Below are 26,615 nucleotides of genomic sequence, written 5' to 3'. Positions count from 1 at the left end.
TGGAAAATGGGCACGCAAAAATACTGTGGGACTTCCGAATCCAGACTGACAAAGTTCTGGAACACAACACACCAGACATCACAGTTGTGGAAAAGAAAAAGTTTTGGATCATTGATGTTGCCATCCCAGGTGACAGTCGCATTGACGAAAAACAACAGGAAAAACTCAGCCGCTATCAGGACCTCAAGATTGAACTTCAAAGACTCTGGCAGAAACTAGTGCGGGTGGTCCTGGTGGTGATTGGCACACTGGGTGCCGTGCCAAAAGATCTCAGCCGGCATTTGGAACAATAGACATTGACAAAATTATGATCTGCCAACTGCAAAAGGCCACCCTAATGGGATCTGCACGCATCATCCGAAAATACATCACACAGTCCTAGACACTTGGGAAGTGTCGACTTGTGATTTTGTGATACGAAATCCAGCATATCTATCTTGTTTGCTGTGTCATAAAATACAATAATAATAATAAAACTTTATTTATACCCCGCCACCATCTCCCCGCAGGGACTCGGGACAGCTCACATTGTTAAAAAAGTAACAACACAAATACATTAGCACAATATACAAAAGTTAAAACACAATAAGGTAATAAAACAAAAATTAAAACAAAAGTTAATACAACAGTAATAATATCTAACAACTACCAATACAATTCAGTCAAACTTCATAGGTGGGGGGACTGCAGCAGCAATATAAAGATGGAATCATTAGATTAAAATACCCAGATAAGAGGGACCTAGTAAAATTCAGAACAGAATTATAATGAGGCTGGTCATCCAATGGCTGTCTCTCCGAAGGCCAACCTAAACATCCAAGTTTTCAATTGTTTCTTAAAGGAGGATAATTGATATCTCAGTGCAATAATGAACAATACAAATGACAGGGTTGCTGTGTCTTTTCTGGGCTGTATAGCCATGTTCCAGAAGCATTATCTCCCGACGTTTCACCCACATCTAGGACAGGCATCATCAGAGGTTGTGAGGTATATTGGAAACTAAGCAAGGGAGGTTTACAAATGACAATTGGAATGGCTTCTGGCATATGTTTTTGGACTGTGTGATTTTAACTAGTTGTTTTAATTGATATGTTTTAATGATGTGATTTTAAAGTATATGTTGTTTTATTTTGATATGTATTTAAGGCATCAAATTGTGCTTTTGTTGTGATTCGCCCTGAGTCCCCTTCGGTGTGAGAAGGGCAGGATATAAATAAATAAATACTTTTTTAAACAATTGAGGTGCGCATTAGATTTGATGGCACATTAGACTCAAGTAAAATAATAATAATAATAATCATAATCATAATAATAATCATAATAATATATTTTATTTATATCCCACTCTATCTCCCCAAGGGGACTCAGAGCAGGTTACAGGTCCATATATGGCAAACATTCAGTGCCGTTATACCATTGACAAAGACATTGAGTAGCATAAGGAAGGGTTATCACCTCTGTAGTGTTTGTTTTGCTACCTGTGTCCCTGTTCTGAAGATTTCACCTCACTTTCTGTCCCTGGGATAATTATATTTTGAAAAATTGGCTTGTTGCAGAAACAAGGATTGGTGAGAAAACATCAGTGGAGACCCCTTTTCCCCATGGTAACTCTTTCAGGAGTGAATTTCCCTTCCGAGGGGTAGATCTCTCACACTTCCTGTTGTCTCATATCCTCGTTCTTAACTTTGAGTCATTTTTAAGTTGAATGTTTGTAACTCAGGGACTCCCTCTGTATGAGATCAATTTATAGATGGGTATGTAATGAAAGCAAATTTCCTAGCCTCATCACTAGTTAACTCAGGTTTTACAAATGAACAACGTATTCAGTGAGGATCGAAAGCTAGGTCTGGGTGGATTAGACTCATAGCCTGAGTCTCTCCAGGGAGACAGGGTGGGTTAAAATAAATTTTGTTTGTTTATTTATTTATTTAGACTAGGGATTCTCAAACTTTTTAAGCTGCTGAGACCTTTTTGAAGCAAAATTTCCTGTGGACCCCCAATAAATGTTTATTATATATTCTATATAATGTATATATATGGATTAAGCATGGACAAACTTTTTAAACAACAAACTCTCAGTGGAAGTCCACCCCCTTCTGTCATGTAGGAAAAGCACAATCAAAGAACCCCCAGGGTGGTGGGAGGGAAATAGGATTTTGGAAGCAAGCAAGGCAAAGGGAAAGGATCTGGACGGCAAGGAAGGTGAGGAAAAAAGGCTCTTGGGGTGAGGGAAGTGAGGGAAAAGGGCTTTTGGGAACAAGGGAGGTGAGGAAAAAGGCTTTTGGAGCAAGAGAGGCAAGGAAAAAAGGCTTGGAGTGAGGGAGGTGAGGAAAAGGCTTTTGGCGGCATGGAAGGCAGAGGAAAAGGTTTTTGGTGGCAAGGTAAAAGATAGGAAAAAGCTTCTGGCAGTGGGGGGGGGGCACAGGAAAGAGGAGGGAAAGCTTGGTGGTGGTGGTGGAGGAGGAAAGCATGCTTCGTGGCGTCCCAAAGGCTCCAGCACACTGAGTACCGCTGCTGTAGACGATAGTTGACCTAATTAAAACCTCATCTCCTTATTGCCATGTGGAGAGGATGATGTTGCTTGCATCCAGCATGACAAGAAGAGTCCCAGGAACTGGAACATCTTACTTGTGCCTAATTTTGAAAATAAAGTATAGTTATGTGGTTGGACAACAAATCTCACTGAACTTACATAACTTTACCATTCAATAATTTCATCCTGTTTTAGAACCAGGTGCCTTGTGGAGTTTTTTTCTTTCCCATATTGCTCCTTCAGCTATACTGTATTTGCTATATTGGCACTCAATTCACTCTCAAAACTCCAAGGTTTCAGATGTCATCATAAACAAATCACAGAGTTTGCAGGATTCTGCCAGGATTCTAAGCTCGGAGTGACTAACCCCAGAAAATGCAAGAAAAAAGAAAAGAAGAAATCCTATGGGAATCATGATTATGAATGTAAGAAAGAAATGGAGATTTCTTTCTTTGAGGACAAAAATGATCTCATAAGAATTCCTCGAGGGCTTGCTCATAAAGTCCATGTATCTGAAAGGCTGGTTGAAAAACACTTCTCTTAAGCAAAACCTTATTAAAGAATATAATTGTGTAAATGCTGTGAAGTCCATAAAATTACAGTCCACTCAATTCGTCTTTCATGTTATTTTGTAGATTTTAAGAGACTTCTAATTCAGTTAAACTTACTCAAAGTTATGATTGCAATTTTCTTCAAGATTATTCTGTTTGCACAAAATCAGAAGTAGCTCTGACTTCCATGGCAGTAGTTGAGCCACTAATAAGCAAACCTATGCTGTAATAAAAGTGTCTCTTGTAGGTACAGAAGGCTCCAAAGTCCCTTCACAACTTTTCCACCCTCAGCGACCATGGTTAAATGAAATAGGCAGCTCTTTGGCTTGTGTCCATGCAACTGTCAGCTCTGTAGCCCAGTGGAAGAATGGATAGCGTGCATGCAAAAGGTCCAAGTGGAAACCCCAGTATCTTCAGTTAAATGAGATCAGGCAGAACAGTGAAAATAGAACGCTGCATATGCCCTTCAAGAGCTTCTGGCACTACATATATACACATTGGTATAAACAATGGACCAGCGGGCTGACTCGCTAAAAAGTAGCCCACAGGCAGGTATTTGTTCAGAGATAGCTGTGTTCATCTATTTCAGTATAATAAGAATGGCATAGTGAAAGTAATGACATTGTAATTATTTATTTATCTACCTGTCTACCTCACTTTTCTCCTGACATGGAATGGAAGCAAGGTAAAGAACTCTGGTAGCTTCTTTAAGAACCATAGCTATATTTTATCATGTGATTTCTTACAAATTACAATATTCAAGCATTCAGTATATTTGCACAGGCAGGAACTTTCCAAATCATAACGGTACATGTGCAGCTCTAGCTCAGAACGTTCTGTCTATTGCAATATTTCTCTAATCAGCTTTCTTTAATTCCTTAGAAATACACATTTCTTGCAAACTGCAGTTACTTTCTGACAATATTATAAAGTTCACAGAGCAAGAGTTCCCCCTCCTCTTTCCCCTCTCTGTCACACCCACACAATCAAACTCTGGTATGCATCTACTTTCCTTGATAGCAATCTCTTCCTAGGAAGCTCCTATTGTAGTAAGGAAGAAAAGCCGTTGCAAAATTATATGTGTGAGGGAGTGTAAGAAAATCCTAGTGAGAAAATATGTTTGCAAATCTCACCCCTGAATTACTCTTATTATAATAACCCAGTTGATGTCAGAGTATGACAGATTATAAGCTTTTTATGACTAGACCCAGTTCAAGACAGATTTAAATGAAGTACTTCTGGTTATTGTACAGGTCAGTGTGTTTAAATAACAACCCTTCAAATCATACTTTGACATTTAAAAGAGAAAAGAAATATTGTCATATGGCAGGCCTGGCACAGATAAAATGTGAGCCAATTTGAGCCATGCACTGATTTGTGAGTGTATTCCAACAGACATTTTCATGGTTTGTAATCAAGTAGCCACCCTTGCAGTTTGTCAGCTATTAAAGAAAATCCTGCTTAAAATGTTAACACAAATTGCCCTCTTGAGATGCTCCCGTCCATTCTTGGGTGTAACCAGCATAGGCTGAAGAATTAAAGCAGTGGGTAGCAAAAGGTACAGAACAAATACAAGCCTGAAGGGCTAGAGGAAATGAAAGAAGTTGAAGACATAAATACAGACATGAAAAGGTCAAACTCTGCCATCATGTTTCCATGCAAGGAGAAAGGTGTTTTTGTTTTTTCTACTGTCTGAGAAATTTAGTTACATGATAGGAAGTAACTTCACTGAGACATTCATGATCATCTCAGCTGTTCCTTCCTTCCTCAAAGGCTCGTTACACACAGACCAATGCTATGGACTTGATGGCATGCTAGCAGCCTTGGCACCCCTATAGCACTTCTCCTGCAAGAACCCCAGAGTATTGTGGGATCACAGTGCTGGGAAAGTGTGAATGGGACTCTGGGGGGATTGTGAGTTTTAGATGCTATTTTAGGTGTATTTATTACATTTTAGCTATACTTTTAACCTAAATCCACACTGTATTATTTAATTGTTTTTTAATTTTTTTTGTATTTGCCTTTTTTAAAAATGGTGACCAGAGTATGCAGTTGTTAGTTACCTTAAGTTCCACCAGGGAGAAATTAAATAAATAAATAAATACTGTGTGCAACATTTGTCATTCTATTGTTGTGGCAGGTTCCAAAAGGCTTCCAAAAGGGAGGCAGCTCTGGCATGAAGAAGAACACCAGGGTGGTTGCTACTGTTGTCATTATCATTATTAATTTTATTTCTGTCCTGCCTTTCTCCCTATAGAGAGACACCAATACAAATCTAAATTGTCTGTTGTAGTTTGTGGTTTCACCTTGCATTAATATAGCACAAACTAATAAGCTATTTTGAAATAGGAAAATATGCTTCCAATTGGGATGATCAAGATTAAACAGAGCCTCTTGGGCCAGAGATCAGAAAATGGCACGTAGAAAAAGCGCGAAATATTCTCTCCTTCCACTTTGTTTCTAGTCAGCCTCAATGGAAATAGGTTTTTCTTTCTCTTGAAAAAAGCCATAAAGTTACCATTCAATACATATGCATGTCCTGTGTACATTTGGGGTGCATGAGGAGTGTATATTGAGAGGTTACTGTCCGACCCTTTATTTCAGCAGTGAGACTAGGAGGAAATACAAGATTCTGCTACTTGCTTTACTTTGATTATCTCTACTATTGTATCATGGGAAGGATTCCAAAAGCAGAGGGAGAGACAAACCCCTCCTCCCCCCCCCCAAAAAAAAGAATCCAAAGCCCAAACAAATCCTCTGCAAGAATCAGGATTACCAAAACTAAGGTGCAGTTGAGGTTACTAAGGAACTACTAGTTGGAAGTGCTGTAGCTTATAGCCATCTTTGGCATTCACCATGTAGAGTCTTAAATATTTCTCCCTTTCCTTGATATAGTTTATGCATTAAACAATGCTATGTTTCATTTTTTTATTATTATTACATTTATATTATTATCATCCACTTCATTGTCTGTTGTTACTTTTTCTTAAAGAATATGCATGCAAGCATACAATGTGCATAATGGCTTGCCTGCTCAATGACTTCTCCTCAATCTTAAAAGAGTTTTGGATTGCATTGTGGGACATCCATGTTGATAATTGTTTCTGGAGAAAAAATTCTTGCGTATTATTCTCCAGTGGCATTATTCCAGTAGTGTGTTTATAACATTACATCAGAATGCATTCTCATGCTTTTTACATTCAAGGTGTTTATTTATTATGCCTAAGGCTAGAAACAAAATAGAAACAAATTGTAAGTGATGCTATATAAAACTCTCTTGAAGGGACAAAATAAACAACCACGAAAACAAAATTTCTGGTTTCAGTCCCACTACTTTGGAGAAAATTCATGTAAATAATAAGTTTTATTCTGTTAATGTCACAGTGATGTCTTATTTGGCTATGTTTAAAGAACATTTTTTTAAATTCAAAGGAGCTAGATACGGGACAGGTTAAAATTGTGTCAACTACTGTAAATCCATTTATATATCTGACACAATTATTTTAAATGTATGAGCATCTGAAGGACTTTGCATGCTGTTCAGTACAAATTTTTGTTCCTCCACATTATTAAGCATAATCACTTGCACTGCTTACATGTAGGTCAACTTCTTGAATTCACTTCTCAAAAAACTCCCACTGGCTTAAACCTAATCAGGATATTACCTTCAGTATTTACACCTTTCAAGTCTTGAATGTGGCTCATTGAATTTGTTCCACAGTTGAATGGTTAGGCTTTCATCTGTAAATGCCACAACAGGTTTAGAAAGTGGTTTAAACATCTCCACAACTAATCTTAATTTAACCTCACATACAAATGGAATTTAGGTTGCAGGTAGCAGACTGAAAGTGTATTTTCAAACTAAGACCTTCAGAAAGAGTCAATCAAATAGGCCTTCAGTGAAAACAGCACTGACAGAAGCATATTTTCTTTGCTTTTCCTTTTTTTAAGTTAACTCCAGTAACCAGAAAATGATGCTATGATCTTAAGCATATATAAATATATTTAGTAGTTGCTGTACAATATATTTATTGGTGTTTAGTAGCCTGGAGGTTAATCAAAATGAGTCTGGTGATCTCAGCTCAGTGCTAAATGGACTGCTTCATACTGTAGAATGGATGTAGCAGTTTGTCACTTTCAGTTACCATTTTCCTCAAAGCAACAACATCATACAGTCAGAATAAAAAGATAAAATTTCTACATGCCCTGAGTACTGGAGGCTGTTTGTCACAGGCTGTCATAGGACAGTTGAATCATCCAGCGATCTAGGTTGCCTCCTGTATTAGATTTTCCCATTTTAAGATCATTGTAGATATTTCTGCAGGCAATGAACTATCAACTACATTATATAAAAATAATGCTTTGTAGAGTTCCTTAAACAAGATAATCAAAAAATACTTGAGTTCTATCAATATATATGCATATATCCAATGTATTAAACAGAATAGGGTGGGAATTTTAATGTTGCTACTTGAAGTAGCAGCAATAATAGCACAAATCAACAACAAAAATTCTTGGCGTCTTGATTCTTACACCTATTCCTAGGGTTCTTTGGAACATTGCTTCAGAAAATTGCAAAATTGCTGATTGGATCAGCTCTAGCTTCTTAGATATGGTTATCATGATTTTAATGTATGAACAAATTGATGACTGGTAGATGGCATGTGTTATGTATCTCAAAAACTAGAGCTCATTGGGGGGAAATTGTGCCATTTTTGGAATCAGAAGATTATGTTAACCCAGAAACTAGGCTAACATTTGAGGCACCAAAGCCAGAGTTTACTAGGAACAGGATTGTGGTTAATGAGACCTAGTTTGACCTGAGCCAAACTACCCTATGCTTTGACTTTTCTGTTCCTGGGAAGTCCTTAAATATTTAGAGATGTTAACAAAACAGCTGCAACATCCCACTGCAATTTCCCTGTGAGTGTTGGTCCTCACCTCTGTACTCATTCTCGTATAGGCCCACTCCTATTGGGATCCTGATCATTTTCCTCCTTACCTGTGATTGGACTTTGGTAGCCAATGGACCATTAACCCATGTACACCATATGCCTGCCTTTTTGGTCTAATCTTGTCAAGATTTTTAATTTTATTCTATATAATAATCAAACACATCTCAAAAACATTGGAACTTATTGTGCTGTTGCTTGGACTTTTTCATACCAGTTATCAAGCCTTTTGATGCTCTTATGCCTCCATATAATAAAAGTAATAAAAATGAATTTATCTTCTAGTTCAGGCATAGGCAAACTTCAGCCCTCCAAGTGTTTTGAACTTCAACTCCCACAATTCCTAATAGCCTACTGACTGTTAGGAATTGTGGGAGTTGAAGTCCAAAACATCTGGAGGGCTGAAGTTTGCCCATGCCTATTCTAGTTACTCTTACAGTAGTGATGAGATCCCTAATTAGCGATTAAAAATGACTGACCTTGTTCTACATTCTTAGGAATCTCTTATAACCACAGAAAGAACATAGCTGAGAAGCCAGTTCTTGTAAAATATCAGTATATCTTAATGCTAGATTAGGCAACAGCCAAGGGTTAAGGGAATATATTGGACCCACCATAGGTTCTTGGATCCCCCATCCCTAATTCCTATCACTGTTTTTGAAAAAAAAGATATTACAATTCTCCTCTCGCCCTCTAGGAGGAATGGGGTCAATTTCATCATGTGCCCTTCCAAGCTATAATTAGAACCTGAAGACCCCTTTTTAAAACCAGGAAGCTGAAATTTTTAAAAGCCCTTTCCTGAGCCTACAACATGCATTAAAATGTATGAAAATAGCTTTTTAATGTTTTGTTTTTTTAAATCCTCAAAACCTCGGGGTTTTGGGAGCTTCATAAACCCCCTTATCACAGCAGGGGTTTCTTGGGCAATTACTCCATCATTATTGTATTGCTGCAAAATAAATCAACGGCCTCCTTCACCAGATATGCCTTCATCATGATTTTCCAGGTTAAAAATATTGAAATAAAGTCCACGGATAATAATCATCAACATCATAGAAGAAACAACAGCATACAGACAACAGATTAAACAGTGTGAGTAGGGGGATTGTAAAATCTCTGAAGCATTTTAAGAATGTGAAAGAATAAAAAGATATTTGCCTGGCTCCTGGAAAACAGCAGTGTTTCCAGGGAATCCTGACTGGGAAGGACATCCAGATGTTGAGAGAACCCAATTGTGCCCTCCTTTGGGGTCAGAATCAGAGAGGAGCCCAACTGTATTCTCCCAGAGTACAGACAAGGCAGGAGATTGCATTCCTTCAGGGACATGAGTAAATCCATTCAAAACTTCACAAGAAAATATTTTCATGTTTAAAATAAGCAAGCAATAGGGATATTTTAACACTAGCAATACAAAATGAAACATGTTATGCTCAATATCTGTGTTATTTACCATGTAATTGAATCTACATGTATTTTTTTAGTTAGCTTATGCACCACCTTTCTGCTACCAAATGGCACTCAGGGTAGCTAATCGTGCTCCAAATGAAATGAAATCCAAGCATAATCACAAATATAAATAATAAACTATGAAATCACAGATCTCAAAGTCACAATCAGGGTAATTTTGTCCTGCATCCTATACCAAATTTGGAGGATCCAATACTAAATAGATTTTTTAAAATATTTGTAAAATGTAGCCGAAATTACAACTTAAAATGTCAACCATGCTATGGCACAAGTTACCGACAAATATTACCTATGCATACAAACCATATGAAATGCATAGGATCGTCCTAAGTCAGTGGGAGACTTGAAAGCACACAAACACAAATGGCTAAATACAGATTCTCTTTAGAAGATCTATTATCTTTGAATCTCAAAAAACAGTATCTAGAGTCCCCACACAAACCACAGTATAGTCAAAAAACCTTTATAAGGTTTTCAGATGCAATAGCAAGTTCAGACATATTTATTCATTACTTCTAATCCCGGTCTTCAGCAAATAGTTATTTACTATTTTATTCAAACACCCATGACATGCTGTTACCATGGCTAAGAAATCAATATGACAAACTAAGGTTTGATACTAAGTGTCCAAATTGGCCTAGGTATACATGAGGAGGGCAGTGGATTTCCCTCACTACACTACACTATTCCTAATGTATGAAAATAAAGTATTTTTAATGCAGAACACTGTTGCAGGGAGAGGGAGAGGTTGCATTAGTTAACTTTTTGTGACACAACTGTTTTAAAAGAGCTCTAAAAGCATGGTCAAAAGGTATAACATTTACATAATAAAGGGTTGGTTTCATTAAAAGCGTTCAAACTTGTTGTCAAACAGACCTACTCTATTTTGTTCCATTACCATTTTCCTTTAGAGAGTTTAGTGGCTTTGCATTTTAAATATTTTCCTCCCATTTATCAAAAGCCTCATCAGTGAAATGACATTCTATGTCAGCTGTCTCCTTCATATCAAAATAAAATTTTGTCTCTTTAACAGGAATGGTGAAACATTTGCATTCTACAGAGCAAAGGACACACCTGACTTTGATTACATGCTCTTTTTTATTTCACACCTTATTTACTTTGAATAAATCCAGTTTATTTAGAAAAAAAAACTAGAATTGACTGCCTTTTCCCCTAGTTTTATATTTGTAAAACAGTATATATATATAGTAAGAAAAAAATCTTATAAACTGAATCTTATAAACATTCTTATAAACATTATCTTATAAACATTCAGTTGTGAAAAAAATCAGTATATTGAATGTTTGGTCCTATGCTTGGCTTCTTAAAAGTAGGGATTACTGAATTTAGTGAAATTTAACTCATACATAAGTATGTATAGGACTGCAGCCTAAGTTCATAAAACTTTTTGAAATGTTTGCATGGTATTGGGGCAAGGAAAACAATTATATCAATCATACAGAATGCAGTCTGGAAGAGAGAACAGAAGACCTTACTCCCCAACATATTACTTACTGAGTAGTTTCTTATATTTTTATATGATTATAAAAACTGGACTGGATGGCCCACTCTATTATTCTATTAGCCTTATACACACTTTGCTGTATATCGCTGGTTCTGTGATGTGGGAAGTGGCACAATTTTTTTTCTTCTAAGACCAACTATTAAAGGTGTGAGCATAGTGCACTTTGATAATGTAATATATTATCTGATGAAGTGAAAGTTGGCTTTACTTAGGAGCCTGAGGCAGATTATTAACAATCGTCGTCTCACTCGTTCAGTCGTTTTCAACTCTTCGTGACCTCGTGGACCAGTCCACACCAGAGCTCCCTGTCAGCCATCACCGCCCCCAGTTCCTTCAAGGTCGAGCCAGTCACTTCAAGGATACCGTCCATCCATCTCGCCCTTGGTCGGCCTCTCTTCCTTTTTCCTTCCATTTTCCCCAGCATCGTGATCTTTTCCAAGCTTTCCTGTCTTCTCATGATGTGACCAAAATACTTCAACTTTGCCTCTAATATCCTTCCCTCCAGTGAGCAGTCAGGCATTGTTTCCTGGATGATGGAATGGATGGATCTTCTTGCAGTCCAAGGCACTCTCAGGATTTTCCTCCAGCACCAGAGTTCAAAAACGTCTATCTTCCTTCGCTCAGCCTTCCTTATGGACCAGCTGTCGTATCCATAGGTTACTATGGGGAATACCATTGCTTTGACTATGCGGACCTTCGTTGCCAGTGTGATGTCTCTGCTTTTCAGTATTTTATTGAGGTTGGCCATTGCTCTCCTCCCAAGAAGTAAACGTTTTCTGATTTCCTGGCTGCAGTCTGCATCATCAGTGATCTTCGCACCTAGAAATATAAAGTCTGTCACTGCCTCCACGTTTTCTCCCTCCATTTGCCAGTTATCAATAGGTGATCTTGGTTTTCTTGATGTTTAACTGCAACCCAGCTTTTGCACTTTCTTCTTTCACTTTGGTGATAAGGCTCCTCAGCTCTTCCTCACTTTTGGCCATCAGAGTGGTATCATCTGCATACCTAAGGTTGTTAATGTTTCTTCCAGCAATTTTAACTCCTGCCTTGGAATTGTCAAGCCCCGCACGTCGCATGATGTGTTCTGCTTACAAGTTGAATAGGTAGGGTGAAAGTATGCAGCCCTGCCGCACTCCTTTCCCAATCTTGAACCAGTCTGTTGTTCCGTGATCTGTTCTTACTGTGGCTACTTGGTCTTTATACAGATTTCTCAGGAGACAGACAAGGTGACTTGGTATCCCCATACCACCAAGTACATGCCACAGTTTGTTATGGTCCACACAGTCGAAGGCTTTAGAGTAGTCAATAAAGCAGAAGTAGATGTTTCTCTGAAACTCCCTGGCTTCCTCCATTATCCAGCGGATATTGGCAATTTGGTCTCTCGTTCCTCTGCCTTTTCTGAACCCAGCTTGGATATCTGGCAGCTGGCATGTATTGCTGAAGTCTGCCTTGCAGGATCTTGAGCATTACCTTACTGGCATGGGAAATAAGTGCCACTGTACGGATGTTTGGACATTCTTTAGCATTTCCCTTTTTTAGTATGGGGATGTAAATTGATTTTTTCCAATCTGATGGCCATTCTTGTGTTTTCCGTATTTGCTGGCATATGTCATGCTTCACCTTGATAGCATCATCTTTCAAGATTTTTAACAATTCAGCTGGGATCCCATCATCTCCTGTTGCCTTGTTGTTAGCAATGCTTCTTAAGGCCCATTCAACCTCACTCCTCAGGATGTCTGGTTCTAATTTATTCACCACACTATCAAAGCTATCTTCTATATTTTTATCCCTCCTATACAGCTCTTCTGTATATTCTCGCCACCTTTTCTTGATTTCTTCAGCTTCTGTTAGGTCTTTGCCATCTTTGTTTTTTATCATGCCCATTTTTGCCTGAAATTTGCCTCCGATGTTTCTGATTTTCTGGAAGAGGTCTCTTGTCCTCCCTATTCTATTGTCTTCTTCCACTTCCATGCATTGCTTGTTTAAAAGTAGTTCCTTGTCTCTCCTGGCTAACCTCTGGAATTGTGCATTTAGTTGGGCATATCTCCCCTTATCGCCGTTTCCTTTCGCCTTCCTTCTTTCTTGGGCTACTTCCAGTGTCTCAGCAGACAACCATTTTGCCTTCTTGGTTTTCTTTTTCTTTGGGACGTACTTTGTTGCTGCCTCCTGAACAATGTTGTGGATTTCTGTCCATAGTTCTTCTGGGACTCTATTTATCAAGTCTAGTCCATGAAATCTATTATTCACTTCCACTGCATATTCATTAGGAATATTTGTGATTAACAATAGCAAATTGTTATTATGTTTCAGCACAATTACATTTTTATTCTAAAGTATGCAGAGAGACTTATGTGGGATTTCCTGCTTCATGGTACCATAGTAATGTCACTGGCTTTGGGATGCTAGCCTCCGTAACTTCAGTGAGGAGGGGCACCATTTGCTGTTCTGTTTCAAACATTAAAACATTTTGAACCAGCTCAGATTGAGGCACTTATCAAATGTAATTATTTTGTGGAAAACTGGAAGTACTTCCTTAACTTAAGAGACACATAGTGAAAAAGTGACATCTTAAGAATATTTTACTTAAAATTGTATGCTTAGCTAAAAGCTTTTTAGATGCACAGCTAAAGCCATTTGAAAATGGCGGGTAATCCTTATAATAGGCTAAATATATGTTTAGATGAACAGTAGATTAGTACATTTGCGATTGATGTTGCATCCTGTGGTTATTTCCATCCACGGACTGGATATTCTACTATAGTTTCGTTAGTACCAGAGGCTGTTTTCATTCACCACAACCACAATATGTATATGCACATACAATACATGCACCTTCGCATTAGCCTTATTATGAAGTACCACAAAAGCTTTGGGGGCAAGGACAAAGGCAAACAGCAGTATCTATCTTTTTCTACTCAAAACTCATTAAAGCTACTTCAGACAAGCCTATTCTTGAGTCATCAAAGGTCCGTATGGTGTAGCTGTGTCTAGTTCTTAGAGTATTCAGTTACCTAGAATGCTTTAAAACAGATTTGATGAACATACATTTTAATTGCTTAGCTAAAGCAGTATACATCCACTCCATTAGAGTATTTGTATATTTTATTTTCCGTTCTCAAGGAGGGGGGTTGTGTCATTACTTGGGGTTTTTTGGGGGGGAGGGGTATGCTAGGCAAATTACAATCAAAAGAACTTCTAGGTTATTCAGGTTTTCCTGCCATGCCAATGGCAAGCACCCCTTTCTCTCTTTTGTGCTTCCATATATGTTGGACATTCAACAACTTTTACATAATGTTAGACTGTGTCCATTTTAAATTTATCTGCATGATACTTGATTGTAATAATGACCTATAAGTGAGTTAAACGACTAATACAATCAACATTAATAAGTGCTCAAAAAAATAGTTGTCCTCCCCATGCAGGCAATGACTAACTGGCTGCCTCTTCCTTGGGCATTTGCAATTGCCACAATATGAATTCTGTTACTAACCAAAATGTCCTGTGCAGTAAGAAACATAATAAGAGCTTGTGCACATGTGTGTGCTTTCTCTTCTACTTAGGCAAGGCAGTTTTCCTGTCATCAATCAGAGTGGCATTATGGGATCCAGCTCTCCCTACACCCAGCCAATGAACAACAACTCAAGCCTGATGAACCCTCAAGCATCACCTTACAGCATGGCACCTAACATGGTGAACAGTTCCACAGGTAATCCTTGGCAACTTTTCAGGACCAGCTGCTTTGGAAAGGTAGAAGTCCTTAAATGGAGGAGCAGACGTTTCCTCTCCAACAGCAGTACACAGATTCTGCATGCCTTACTGCAGCAATGTAAGAATTCAGCTTGCAATATTTCTGCTGCATATTTAGATCCTCTTTTTTCATTTTGTGAAAATATGGATATGGCATATATGAAGGTTGGTTTTTATCTATCTTTGCTATATAAAAAAATGCAGCAAGGATTTTGAGGCTGCTGCACCTGCAGTTAAAGAATACTTTTGGATGAAAATAATTGATAGTGTTTCAGATTGGGGTCCTTGACAAAAAGGTACCAAGAGCACTCACTGCACTTGAAAATTCAGAATGAAGAACAACTTTGTGGAAACAGGACAATATCACATTAGCATTTTAAAGCAGAGGTGCCCGCTTTGCTATCGCCTGATTTGCTCCTGCAAAATTCTGGGAAATGTAGTTTAGGGCAGGCCTTTGGAATTCTCAGCCAGAGAGATCCTCGGCTTCCTTTAACTATATTTCCCAGAATTCTGCAGAAGCCCATTGACTGATAGCAAAGCAGGCAATTCCACTTTAAAATGCTAATGTGATATCGTCCCCAGTGTGCCTCCTTCCCTCAAAAAATTGCATTTTTTTTTTCAAAAGGCACTTTTTATGTGGAAGTACCAGGCCAGCTCATGGTGGAAATGGTTAAATGTCAATTTTAATCTAATGCAAATACTCAAATTCCATAGCAACAGATTTAATCTAATCCACACATTCCATGAGTTTCATTCATTAATATGTCAGAATGCACAGTTACATCATAACAAGATTTCCTTGAGTAATGTTGGAGAACTACTATATAGACATTTTTTTCTGTAAAGGAGAGCAGCGGTACTTAAATCTTATCCAAAGGCCATTGGTTTTAGCATTCCTGGAAACAAATTCAAAATATTTATCAAGTAGCTAAATTGAGTGCAGACAGAGTAACTACAGAAGACTAAATCTTCAGCAAATTAGAAGTCCATCTATAAATTTGTAGAAGGAAGGGAAAGAAATATACGACATTCCAAAATGCAGTGCAAACCAGAAAGGTATCCTAATAATTCTTTTTAGTTTTGCTAATTAAAATGCCAAATTACAGAAGCATATTATGGGTAGGATTTGGACTAATAATCCAGAAACTTTCATTCAGTATACATTAAACAGGAGGAGGTTAATGGGTCCATTCATACATTATTTTTTTTACTGTAGGAAATGTATATATTCAGCCTCTCCACTCTTTCTCACTTTCACCTGTTTTCAAATGTTGAAGAGGAGAACACTCTTTTAGGAAGACTTGTGAATATTCCTTATTTCTTGCCTCCCTCTCAAGGAATAGAGGGCACGGACACTGGAACTGTTCTCTGCATCGGAACTTTTTGCTTGTTTAGATTTTTAAAGACAATATCTTATGGCTTCTCTTGCTTTAGAAAACAAAGTCCACTATCAGGAGAATGAAGTCCTGCTAGCTCTAAAAAAACGTTGCTCTCACTAATAGCGACACGTCTGTTTGTGATAACCCTTTTGGCCCTTTCTCCTTACCAGTGAAGATGAGCAAGGAAGGCATTTCTCCATGCTGCTGCCACTTCCTTTCTTTGGCTGTTGGAGGAAGGGATCCTGTTGCCTGCTCCTATGTCTCAAGACAGACAAGGCCTCACTTAAATTGCTACCATTCGCTCTTTAAAAGGATAATGTTGGAACCAGCTGGTACTGCTTTGAGGCATACAATTAGAGCATTTTAACTTTCTGGATAGTCTTATTACGATTTACATGATTTACCTGTTGCTTAAGCTATATGCGTAAAACTAAGTTAATCACAACAAAACTCTTAATCAACTAGGATGAGGAAGTGTGTGACTCTGGATATCACTGACCTACAGCTGCTGTTATCTCTCCCCATTGGCCATGTTAGGTAGGATTGGTGGAAGACACAGCAAATGTAAGGGAAAGGGGGGAGCTATTAATCAGAGATATGTTTTTTAAATGTAAAATAAAATTGCTTCCTTTAGTATTAAGTAGGAGGCTATTTGTTTACCCATATAGCACACTTTTGCTCCGGTAGGAAAGGAAAATCTATTGAACAAGCCATTAGATAATAGCTTGCTCTACCCCTCTTGCAGTTCTCCCAGGTAATGCTGTATTTGGATTATGTAGTTATGTGTTTTGTCTGGCTGGGTGAAATAAAATTACTTTTGAGCATTGAAACTGTGCTATAAATTCTGGCTTGCTGTTTAGCAGCAGTAATTTTTTGTCCCTTTTCATCTGGCCCCCAGAGCTGCAAAAATAACCAATAACAAACGGCAGAGTGCCCTGCGTAAGAAGATTTATGTATTGCAAAGAAATAACCAGTTTAAAGGAAGATTCACAGAGGGGTTTTTTTGTTCAGATAATTCAGCAATTTGTTATTTCATACAGTGGAAATCTGTTCAGTGCAAAGCCATTTATCCTAGCAGTCTTTTGTATAAGGTAGTCATAGTATTTTTTATTGTGTTATACATTTCAAAATATTGGATTTTTAAAATAATTTAACTGTGTACCAGAGCTTTTATTTTTCTTGCTTATTTGGTTTGTACGTAGAGGTTTACACCTATACATTTATTCATTCTGAGGTTTCCATGTGACTTCCGAAAATTATGTACACTAGAAATAGAATTTCCTGTCATTTACTGGGCCATTGGCCCTACCAGCTATTGTGAAATTAAAATAATGGTTTTAAAGACTAAAGGAATAATAGAAATCAAAACAGTAAAAACTGTTTCTCAAAATTCTATACAACACAATGCATCAAGCAGCATTAATTTGAAACTGCATGACCCAGCCTCTCAAGTGGTAAGGGTTGCACTCATGGGCAGCTCATGGTTACAGAGATACAGCAATTTCAAATTGGGCCCATCTTTTTGAAACACCCTGCACAGTATTGTGACTTAAATCCAGCATACTATACTGGCCAGAGAGTGTTGAGAACAGTATGTGAGAGCACAATATCACAAAGCATTTTTGCTTAATGCTCCAGGCAGATACATGAACATCATTATTAAGTCTACTGTCTTAATCATAAAACATTTATCAACATGGCAATAGCATCTTCACAGAAAACTTGCAGAAGCAAACTTATATTAAAGGGCTTGAGATTCCAGCTTATACAGAAAATTGAATTTTCTAGAAAGAGAATTTGTGTCTCTTATTTCCAAAATGGTGCATGAGTTCTCTTTGAATAAGGGATATAGCTATGACTATAGCAAAATGGGGGTATTGTCCTTCATAAGAATCTACCCTCCCATGAAAATAACTTAAACCACAGGAAGTCGTCTGTTTGCTTGAAAACTTTGCCTGCACCTTTTCTCTGGATGTTTAAATTGTATTTCAAATGCTTAGCTGAAGTTTTATGTTACTCTAATGCTAGAAATTTGAGATGAAAGAAAATTTCACTTTCTTAGCCTTAGAGGAAGGCAACAGCAAACCTCTTTGGATCAAATTTGACCAAGTAAACATTATAATACACTCAAAGACACAATTTAATCAAGCTTTTAAAATCAGAAAAAGTATTTTATTTTAAAAATATTAAATGGGTGCTAGCATTAGATTTGGCTTTGTAATTCCACTCCTGTTCACTTCAGCAGTTGTCTCCAATAGAAAGAACATCAATTACAGTCCAAAATCTTCTGGAGGTCCAAAACATCCCCTCCGTCTTTTACTGTTGCCCACATCTACTATTAAGAACAAATAATACATTATTGATAAAGTGGGACAAGGCTGGGCTAGATGGGTTGATTGTCTAACGTAGAATAAGAAAGCTTCTTATGGATCAAAAGGAAGATATGTATGGATAGTTTTTACAGTCCAAGTTAATTGTGTCCAGAATATTTAAGACACAAGTTGTATACTTGAAAAATACCAAACATCATTTTTTTACCCTGCATTATGAGTTATGGCATTAAAAGCTTATTATCATTCCTAAGGTGGATCATTTGTTCATTCTATCTGGAGGTAGTTGACTGCAAAAAACAGAGCACGACATTTCTTGAAATCTAAGATTCAGTTTTCCCATAGAAATACAAGCAGTCCCCAAGTTACAAACAAGATAAGTTCTTTAGGTTTGTTCTGAAGTTGAATTTCTTTGTAAGTCAGAACAGATACATTTTAAAGTGCAATGCCAGCCATATATATAGATATAGATATAGATATAAATATATAAGCCTTAGATAGCGTAGAGAAGGGTGGTAATGGTTTTGCTGTCTTTGCCTGTGTTCAGAAAATTTCACCTCACCTTTTGTCCCTGTGATAATTGGATTTTGAAAAAATTGGTTTGTTGTGGAAACAGGAATTGGTGATAAAGCTTGAGATGAGACACCTTTTCCCCATCATAACTCTTTCAGGAGTGAATATCCCTTTCTAGGAGTAGATTTCTCTCATTTCCTGTTTTCTCATCGTTTGTAACTATGAGTCATTTGTAAGTTGGATGTTTGTAACCTGTGGACTGCCTGTATCTCTAAAATGAGGCGCATCTTAAACTTGTGAGTACTTTTATTCTGTTGGTGATACTGAAAACAATATGCATACTACAATCGATGTCTTAGAATTGAAGAAATAAATAAGAAATCAAATCCCCGCCTGTAGGGAAGTCTGACATGGATTTGCTAACAGTACAGGGAAAGGCAATGAGTAAACTTCACTACAGAATTTTACTATCTTCTGATAATGACAGCTAAACCCCCTTCTACAATACCATATAATCCAGATTATCTGCTTTGAACTGTGTTATATGAGTCTACACTGCCATATAATCCAGTTCAAAGTAGAAAATCTGAATTTTATTTGGCAATGTAGAAGGGGCCCAAATTTTCAGGAAAAAGGAGGAGGAAAACCCACCACAACTTGACTGCAGTTTAACTCATATTGTATCTGCGTTTGAGTGCCAAGTTTAGTGTGCTAGTAATTTAGGACCTTGACCCATATTTTCTTTCTTAAAATTATTCTAACTTTCAACATATAATAAAGCCTGGGGCTAGTTCTTGGAAGCTCATCACTCTACATTGCAACAATTTTTCAGTCACCAATTTTGCTGTTATCTTCTGTTTTTATGTTTTACATCTTTCAGGCTGTACTTTGTGGAAAGGATCATTAGAGTGATTGTAGTAGTATGTGTGAATGTGCACACCTTAATTTACTGGAATTGTGACAATCGCTTTCTTTCACCATTTTAAAGGGGGTCAAAATACTGCCCTCCATTTGTCATTAGACTAAAAAGTAAATGGATGTGAGCTTGAAATCACTCAGGAGTATTCTTGTAAGAAAGACCTTACAAAGCAACATTTCAGCAAGAATAGAGAAATACTTACAGAAGCTACAAGAAATGATAAGAGTGCTACAAGAAAGCCAAGCTTCCTTACTAACCATTTAGAAATGACACTACTGCTTCCTTTCTAAGATGACACACTGGTCTCAATCCACTGCAGTTGTAGGCCATTTAACAGAAATGTTCTTATGTGGGAGGTGATATGCAACCAGAACCACATCAGAATCTGCAGTAGTGACACATACAGAAGGCTTCTTATGCGCCATTTTGCTGACTGAGGCAAGTAAAAGGAAGTGTTTGTCAAAGGCTTTATATGACACTTGAGCCTTTGGATCACAATTGGTCATCCAGTATTTTTAATGTCAGTTTTCCAGTCTTTTCCCCACACTGCTTTTGTGAAATTCAATGAGCCAGGGAATAGCCACCTTTCACCACTACCATAAGCTTTATTGGGAAAGTTTGCAACAGCCCCATGCAAAACTGAGGCAAGTGAAGGGTTGAGACTGCCCCTTTTGCGCTCTTAATTCAGATAGGGACATTGTGCAGGTTAGAAGTAGAGTGATTATATCCTCTAACCAAAAATCCTCAGGAGAGCTTTTTGAAGTATATCATGTATTCCACCTTCTTCGTCCAAAGCTAGAATACACAGATTGAATCAGCTGCTGAATGGCAAGTCAATACTTAGGTAAATTCCATTGTTTAAATGTGTTTACTCTAATTTGAACTAGCAGTTGGATAAGACCTAGCAGTTTTGGGAAACCTTGGCCCTTCAGACAATGGCCACAATACTAAGGGGAGTTCTAAATCAATACCCCAGACACCTGGCTGACTAGCAGTTCCCCACCATGGTACACAGTGTGATATTATTTCCATTATGTCAATTCATTGAAAAATGGTCTGTTTGGCTGATCCCTTGAGCCTTATCCCTGGAGCCCTTTTGTCCATTATCTAAGAAGAGACACCTTGCTCCCATTTTCAATATATTTGGTCATAAACTACCAAAAATATTTATGTCTTTATTTGGATTGCAGCAACATAAATTAAACTTATGAAAACCTCTGGCCATTCATAGATGCGTATTGAGGGTATAGTTAGCCGCAAAGTCATATGGCACATGGCTGGGTAGGTTTTTTGGCAGAACCTTTCTTCCAACCTGCAGTGAAGTGATGCTAAAGATATTAGCAAATTAGCACCATGAAGCTTGCCAGCTTATTCGCCTGAGTCTTGCTCGCTCTCTCACTGCTGTAATTAAAACTAATTATTTTCTAAAACATAGTAATACATGAATATGTGCAATAATCATTTTGTAGTGGGCAATCTGTGAAATGTTTTTAAAGCTCCCCCCTTCCCCCTTGGCTTGTTCTCCCACATGTTGGCTGCTGACTAGAATGCTGCATTACCATTTTGCTGAAAAGCAAACCAGTCCAGTAACAATCAGGTTGGAGTTTTATTACTCTCTAATATCCATAATATTTTTATCTCAATTTTATTAAGCTTTTTATTCTGTTTTTAAAAACAAATTTTGCATAGTTATAAAAATATGGTATTTTTGTTAGAGTGTTCATATTTTCAGCAACAAATACAGAACTCCCCTTGTTCACATACTCTTGGTGAATGTGTTGGTGGATGTACTTTTGTGTTATTGTTAAGCGAAACCACAGAAATAAAAGTTTTTATTAATAATAACAGTTAATGTTGGACTTTTGTTTGGGCAGGGGAGGGCTCAAAGGAAGATTACACCAAATTTTAATATTCCTCAAATATCAACGTATATATATTTGAATTTTCAAAAATCAGGATTAAGTATATGTGAAATGGGAAATTAATTGTTGAATGGAGAACACAAAACTTCCACTTTTTGCAAAAGGACACCCAATTTTGTATGGTAAAAAGAAAAGATTTAATCTATATCTTCAGTCTGAATATTTCTTTTGACTTTCAGTATGAGGTGGGAAATTCAGAAGAAGTTCATGTTATATGGTATTTCTCACGCCTTCAAAACACTGGAAAGAAAATGAACAGTCCTTTGGCACACCTCTTCATAAGTGTTATTTGAACAAAAATTATCAGTATTCAGTTGTTTTCCCTGCTGACTTCTTTAAGAAGAAAAAGAGCAGAATGCCCATGTCAGCCACAGAGCACATTTCCAGAATAATTTATAAGTGAAGAATATAACTGCATCTGAGTATGTTGCAGGTTAGGGATTTGGTAACGAAGAGGCTCAGAGAAATATTATGTGATATTTTATAGTGTAATCATAAGGATTTCATTGTGCTTCAGATAACATGCCACAAGGGCCAATTCATACTTTAATTTATTACAAGAATAGGTGATGTGAGAATAATTCACACCTCTGTTCCATTAATAAAGCTATATTTGAATTATTGGCCCACGGATTCAACCTAATAGGCAACCCATAGGTGCAAGAGGTCAGTTCAGAACACTACTCTGCTTGTAAGACAAACCTGTGAACCCTCCAGGGAGAGATAGGAAGGAATAAGCCTTGCTATTGTTATTTCCATCTATACTATTAATATTCAAATTTGCCTAAGTTAGAAATGGCTCTTTAAAAAGTTATTTTTGGATTTCAACTGGACACACTGACCAAGGGATTATGGGAATTAATCATCCAAAAATCTTTTGCAAGATCTAACCAATAAAAAGTGATTGCTCACAACTAGGGAGATGAAGTGGAACCAATACTGGCAGTGGACCTGTATTAGCATGAAAATCAAATCAACACCAAAAATTCTGAAATTCCTGTTATTTAGAACATCTTCCTTGGCTCTGGATACTCCAAGGTGCCATTTTATTGTGTGTTAAATATATCAGCCTCATAACTTACATACTGATAATTAGAGATAGGTCTTCAGTAATATTACTTATTCAGGATGTGTGTATGAATTCTTCCTTTGAAAATGACAGAATCATAGAATCATAGAATAGTAGAGTTGGAAGAGACCTCATGGGCCATCCAGTCCAACCCCCTGCCAAGAAGCAGGAAATCGCATTCAAAGCACCCCCGACAGATGGCCATCCAGCCTCTGCTTAAAAGCCTCCAAGGAAGGAGCCTCCATTACAGCCCGGGGGAGAGAGTTCCACTGTTGAACAGCCCTCACAGTGAGGAAGTTCTTCCTGATGTTCAGGTGGAATCTCCTTTCCTGTAGTTTGAAGCCATTGTTCCGTGTCCTAGTCTCCAGGTCAGCAGAAAACAAGCTTGCTCCCTCCTCCCTATGACTTCCCTTCACGTATTTGTACATGGCTATCATGTCTCCTCTCAGCCTTCTCTTCTGCAGGCTAAACATGCCAAGCTCTTTAAGCCGCTCCTCATAGGGCTTGTTCTCCAGACCCTTAATCATTTTAGTCGCCCTCCTCTGGACGCTTTCCAGCTTGTCAACATCTCCCTTCAACTGTGGTGCCCAGAATTGGACGCAGTATTCCAGGTGTGGTCTGACCAAGGCAGAATAGAGGGGGAGCATGACTTCCCTGGATCTAGACGCTATACCCCTATTTATGCAGGCCAGAATCCCGTTGGCTTTTTTAGCTGCTGCATCACATTGCTGGCTCATGTTTAACTTGTTGTCCACGAGGACTCCAAGGTCTTTTTCGCACACACTGCTGTCAAGCCAGGCGTCCCCCATTCTGTATCTTTGATTTCCATTTTTTCTGCCGAAATGAAGTATCTTGCATTTGTCCCTGTTAAACTTCATTTTGTTAGTTTCGGCCCATCTCTCTAGTCTGTCAAGATCATTTTGAATTCTGCTCCTGTCTTCTGGAGTGTTGGCTATCCCTCCCAGTTTTGTGTCGTCTGCAAATTTGATGATCGTGCCTTCTAACCCTTCGTCTAAGTCGTTAATAAAGATGTTGAACAGAGCTGGGCCCAGGACGGAGCCCTGCGGCACTCCACTTGTCACTTTCCATGATGAAGACGACGCATTGGTGAGCACCCTTTGGGTTCGTTCGCTTAGCCAATTACAGATCCACCTAACCGTAGTTTTGTCTAGCCCACATTTTACTAGTTTATTTGCCAGAAGGTCGTGGGGGACTTTGTCGAAGGCCTTACTGAAATCCAGGTAGGCTACATCCACAGCATTCCCTGTATCGACCCAACTCGTAACTCTATCGAAAAAAGAGATCAGATTAGTCTGGCATGACTTGTTTTTGGTAAATCCGTGTTGACTATTAGCAATGACCGCATTTGTTTCTAAGTGTTCGCAGACCACTTCCTTGATGATCTTTTCCAGAATCTTGCCTGGTATCGATGTGAGGCTGACCAGACGGTAATTGTTTGGGTCGTTCTTTTTCCCCTTCTTGAAGATAGGGACCACATTCGCCCTCCTCCAATCTGCTGGGACTTGCTAGTGGTTCTGAAATAACTTCCGCTAATTCCTTAATACTCTTGGATGTAGCTGATCTGGCCCTGGGGACTTGAATTCGTTTAGAGAGGCCAGGTGTTCCTGGACAACTTCTTTCCCTATTTGGGGTTGGATTTCCCCCAATCCTTCGTCCATTCCATGTTGCTGAGGTTGAAGATGGCTTTCTTTTTGTGAGAAGACCGAGGCAAAGAAGGCATTGAGTAGTTCTGCCTTTTCCCTGTCCCCTGTCGCCATCACCCCATCTTCTCCTTGCAGAGGCCCTATCGCCTCCTTTTTCTTCCTTTTTCTACCAACATAAGCAAAAAAGCCTTTTTTGTTGTTTTTTATGTCCCTGGCAAGCCTGAGCTCATTTTGCGCTTTAGCCTTGCGAACCTTTTCCCTACAGGTGTTGGCTATACGTTTGAATTCTTCTTTGGTGATTTCTGCCCTTTTCCACTTCTTGTGCATGTCACTTTTGAGCTTTAGCTCAGTTAGAAGTTCTTTGGACATCCATTCTGGCTTCTTTGCACTTGTCTTATTTTTCTTCTTTGTTGGCACTGTTTGCATTTGCGCCTTGAGTATTTCACTTTTGAAAAACTCCCATCCATCCTTAACTCCCTTGTTTTTTAATATTGGCATCCATGGAATGCCGCTCAGTAATTCCTTCATTTTTTGGAAGTCAGCTCTCTTAAAGTCGAGAATGCGTGTTTGACTTGTCTTAGTTTCAGCATTCTTTTGTATTGCAAACTCCAGGAGCACATGGTCACTTGCCCCTAAGGATCCAACCACTTCAACTGTATTGATCAGGTCTTCCACATTTGTTAAGATTAGATCAAGAGTTGCTGATCCTCTTGTTGCCTCTTCTACCTTCTGGACCATAAAATTGTCTGCAAGGCAAGTGAGGAATTTGTTGGACTTTGTACTCTTTGTACTCTTGGCTGAGTTTGTTTTCCAGCAGATATCGGGATAATTGAAATCGCCCATTACTACTATATCTCTTCTTTGTGCCTGTTTGGTCAGCTGTTGACAGAAGGCTTCATCAAGTCCTTCATCCTGACTCGGAGGTCTGTAGTAGACACCCACGACAAGATCGTTTTGAGTCCCGGTTCCCTTGATTCTTATCCAGATGCTTTCAAGCTGGTTTCCCGAATTACAGTCTTGCATTTCTTCTGCAGTGTAACTGGTTTTGACATATAAAGCTACTCCCCCTCCTCTCCCCTTTGTTCTATTTCTGTGAAAGAGGTTATAGCCCTCAATGGTTAAATTCCAGTGATGGGAGTCATCCCACCAGGTTTCAGTGATGCCTATGACATCGTATGTGTGGTGCTGTGCTAAGAGTTGGAGTTCGTCTTGCTTATTTCCCATGTTCTGAGCATTAGTGTAAAGACATGTAAGCCCCTGTGACCTCCCCTCGAGCTGTTTATTTGGGATTATTGTGCTCTCTGTACTTGGTCCTTGCTGTGTTTGTGCAGCCCTCCATTTAGCCTTTTGGCGGTTCCCTGTGGCTGGATGGCCATCTGTCGGGGGTGCTTTGAATGCGATTTCCTGCTTCTTAGCGGGGGGTTGGACTAGATGGCCCTTGAGGTCTCTTCCAACTCTACTATTCTATGATTCTATGATTCTATGGTCGTGGGTAATATAGTGTTCGCCAGGCTGTTGTTCCCCTCCCCAGTGGATCTAGTTTAAAGTGCGCCTGATGAGGTTTGTGAGTCTGTGTGCAAAAAGATGTTTTCCTGCTTGTGTGAGATGCACCCCATCACTTGCCAGTAGGCCATCCTCCTGGAAGAGTAGACCATGGTCAAGGAAGCCAAAATGCTCCTCTTGGCACCATTTTCTGAGCCAGTTATTGACCTGTACTATTTTTCCGGCCCTTGTAGAGCCGTGTCCTACAACGGGGAGGAGGGATGAAAAGATCACATGTACATTATACAGTTTTAGCTTTGTTCCCAGAGCTCGAAAATCATTTGTGATCTTTTGAAAAGTATGCCTAGCGGTGTCATTGGTACCTACATGAATCAACATAAGGTGGGGAGGGTGATGGGGCTTTAGGAGCCTGCTGAGCCTCTGAGTGATATGGTGTATTTTTGCCCCCGGGAGGCAGCATGTTTCTCGAGCCATCCCATCCAGTCTGGAAATGATGGCTTCTGTTCCTCTAAGGAGGGAGTCACCTACTACCAAGACCTGT

The 26,615-nt window shown here is 38.6% G+C and overlaps 1 protein-coding gene across 9 annotated transcripts in view; it reads left to right on the top strand.

Moving 5' to 3' along the window:
- Window positions 1-26,615, top strand: part of arid1b (AT-rich interaction domain 1B) — a 473,172-nt gene that overhangs the window by 398,877 nt on the left and 47,680 nt on the right. For all 9 annotated transcript variants that reach the window (XM_062968971.1, XM_008123592.3, XM_008123599.3 and 6 more), the window contains one exon: window positions 14,589-14,734. In XM_062968971.1, the coding sequence (XP_062825041.1) occupies window positions 14,589-14,734 (146 nt within the window). The remainder of the gene's footprint in view (window positions 1-14,588; window positions 14,735-26,615) is intronic.

The sequence above is a fragment of the Anolis carolinensis genome, chromosome 1, assembly GCF_035594765.1.
Source record: "Anolis carolinensis isolate JA03-04 chromosome 1, rAnoCar3.1.pri, whole genome shotgun sequence".
NCBI lineage: Eukaryota > Metazoa > Chordata > Lepidosauria > Squamata > Dactyloidae > Anolis > Anolis carolinensis.
This window is presented reverse-complemented; position numbering and strand designations above follow the sequence as displayed.